Source organism: Nicrophorus vespilloides, unplaced genomic scaffold, assembly GCF_001412225.1.
Source record: "Nicrophorus vespilloides isolate i.1.1-1 unplaced genomic scaffold, Nicve_v1.0, whole genome shotgun sequence".
NCBI lineage: Eukaryota > Metazoa > Arthropoda > Insecta > Coleoptera > Silphidae > Nicrophorus > Nicrophorus vespilloides.
In genome coordinates, this window is record NW_017097425.1 from 20,081 (window position 1) to 22,317 (window position 2,237).

At 34.7% G+C, this 2,237-nt stretch overlaps 1 protein-coding gene across 1 annotated transcript in view; it reads right to left on the reverse strand.

The window, feature by feature from the left end:
* Positions 1-659: 659 nt before the first annotated feature.
* The window catches only part of LOC108560050 (homeobox protein EMX1), a 12,609-nt gene continuing 11,031 nt past the window's right edge, over positions 660-2,237 (reverse strand). The window contains exon 3 of the mRNA XM_017917475.1: positions 660-1,345. Coding sequence (XP_017772964.1) covers positions 1,127-1,345 — 219 coding nt within the window. The 3' untranslated portion in view covers positions 660-1,126. The remainder of the gene's footprint in view (positions 1,346-2,237) is intronic.

Consider the following 2,237-nt stretch of genomic DNA (forward strand, 5'->3'; position numbering starts at 1 on the left):
TGAATCTAATTTTTTTGATATAAGAAAATTATCAAAGTTTAATAATTTTATTAGGGGTTTTGGTGGGGGTTGGTCAATTAAAAGACGTTTTTTTTTTTTGATAAAATTTTCTCTTTTCATTATTTCTCATTTTTCATAATAATAATTTTTTGTTTTTTTTTTTGTTTTTTTTTTAAAGTTAAAATTTACAATTTGTTTTAAGTACATCTTTCCGTTTTCCATCACACTCGCATCCAACTTGTTAGGAAACCAATAGCAACGAAACAATTCGTTGTTTCTTTGTTTTGTTTTTCATCGGTAGTTTGATTAAAACTAAGAAACTTTTGGTTTCCTTTCTTATTATTTGTGACACTTTAATACTCGCTTCAATTCTCTTTTTAATGCCTATTTACAAGGAACAAATAAATTATAGATTTCTTTTTTTGTTTAAAACACAAAAAAAAAAATGAAACAATGAAACAAACGTTGCTTGATTAATCGATCAATCTTCGTATTTAATTCCGGAAGGTCTAGGAGGATAATATAATATAATATATATATATAATAAATAATTTAGTATGTACAGATTTTGTTGTTGTTGTTGTTTTGTTTTTTTTTGTTGTTGTTGTTGCTGGGATAATAATAATAATAATAGAATTTTTTTCTTCGGTTTTTAAACTAATATTATATTATACACGGCTTCAATTTGTTTTTTTTAATTTTTTCATCCTTCTTCCTTCCGCGACGATTTGGCACGTACGTCAATTTGGCACCGAAAAACGCCTACTTTATATATATATAATTTGTTTATACATACATATATTTACAAAACAAACAAATGATTTTCTTTATATAGTAGAGAGAGAGGGGGGCGGGGTAAGAGGACATTTCTAAAGTCGCGAAAACTATTATAATAATATGTACACGCACACTTCGTTTTTTTTTTAAACTTTTGTTTTATAAGGTGGTTTTCGAAGTGTGTAGGGGGCGTTGGTGATTTTTTCTTCTTTTGTTATCTAATATATATATATATTGCAACTACACCAGGATTTTTCAGCGCTCTTTCTTTCTTTCTTTGTTCATCATCTTCGAGGCGAGAAGTTTCGTGAATTTGTCCATGATTTCACTCGTTTTTTTGGTTTATTTTTTACGTTTCACTCTCCACATCACTGACACACTCATCGTCCATGTCCATGTCGATGTACTCGCCGTACTGGCTGTCATCTCCGGTCTCCTCCTTCCACTTATCGACGTGATGAGAGTTGTTCGAACCCTGCGACGATTTTCCCCCAGAACTGGTCTTCGCCTCCTCCTCCTGCTGCATCCTTTTGTGCTTCGTCCTTCGATTTTGGAACCAAACTTTTACCTGCAAAACAACAAAAAACAAAAAATTAGTAATTATTAACAATCATCATACAATTACAACAACAAAAAAAAGCGATTAATCAAAAGCGCTTTGAACCGTACATTTTTGTTTCGCACACCCCTCAACCGGAAAACGCGACAATGGCGCGCGCGCGCTCGCTTATTCATCTACATGTCGTTCCATTTTTTTTTTTTTTGTCATTTTTCACTTCCGTTTCCTGTTTGTCCGCCATTTATTCGGGATTTGAGCTCCATTCGTCGCGTCGCTATTTCTTTATTTATTCATTTCGCGACCCTTCCGAGGCTTCGATAAAAAAAAGGGAGAGAGAGCACCATAAACTATCAATTTCACACCTAGGGGTTGTTGGTTGCGCGTCCCCTCCCCCCTCTTTGATCAGAAACAAAAATTATGTTAAAAAAATCGAGCCATCGTTGGATCCGCCATTTTAGCAGATGCGCGTCCATTCTTCTCGTTGCTATGATACTAACAAATAAAAAATGAAAAGAATGAAATAAAAGAAGACCGCATGGGGCGCGCAAGGTGTGAATACGTAATTAATTGAATTTATGGGGTTGCTTTGGAATAAAAAAAAAAGAACGAACAAGAAGGGGGAATCTCTCTCTCTTTCCCTACAACAATGCTCTATATGTATTGTTCTCTTTCTATCTATCCGTCTGTGCGTTCGTTTTAGCCGGTTTTAATTGATTGGGGAGGGATTAAAAACGTTCGCGCCCTCCAATCGTAATCCGCCGTCGCTACGTGCATGAGCGAGTGAACGAGAAGTGTTTGCGTTTCATTTAAATAAGCATCGAAAACTCTGTACTACACGATTCCAATTACCAATACAAACAGACCGAACTCCGATCATCGTTTCTATCTCCAATTTTCGCAC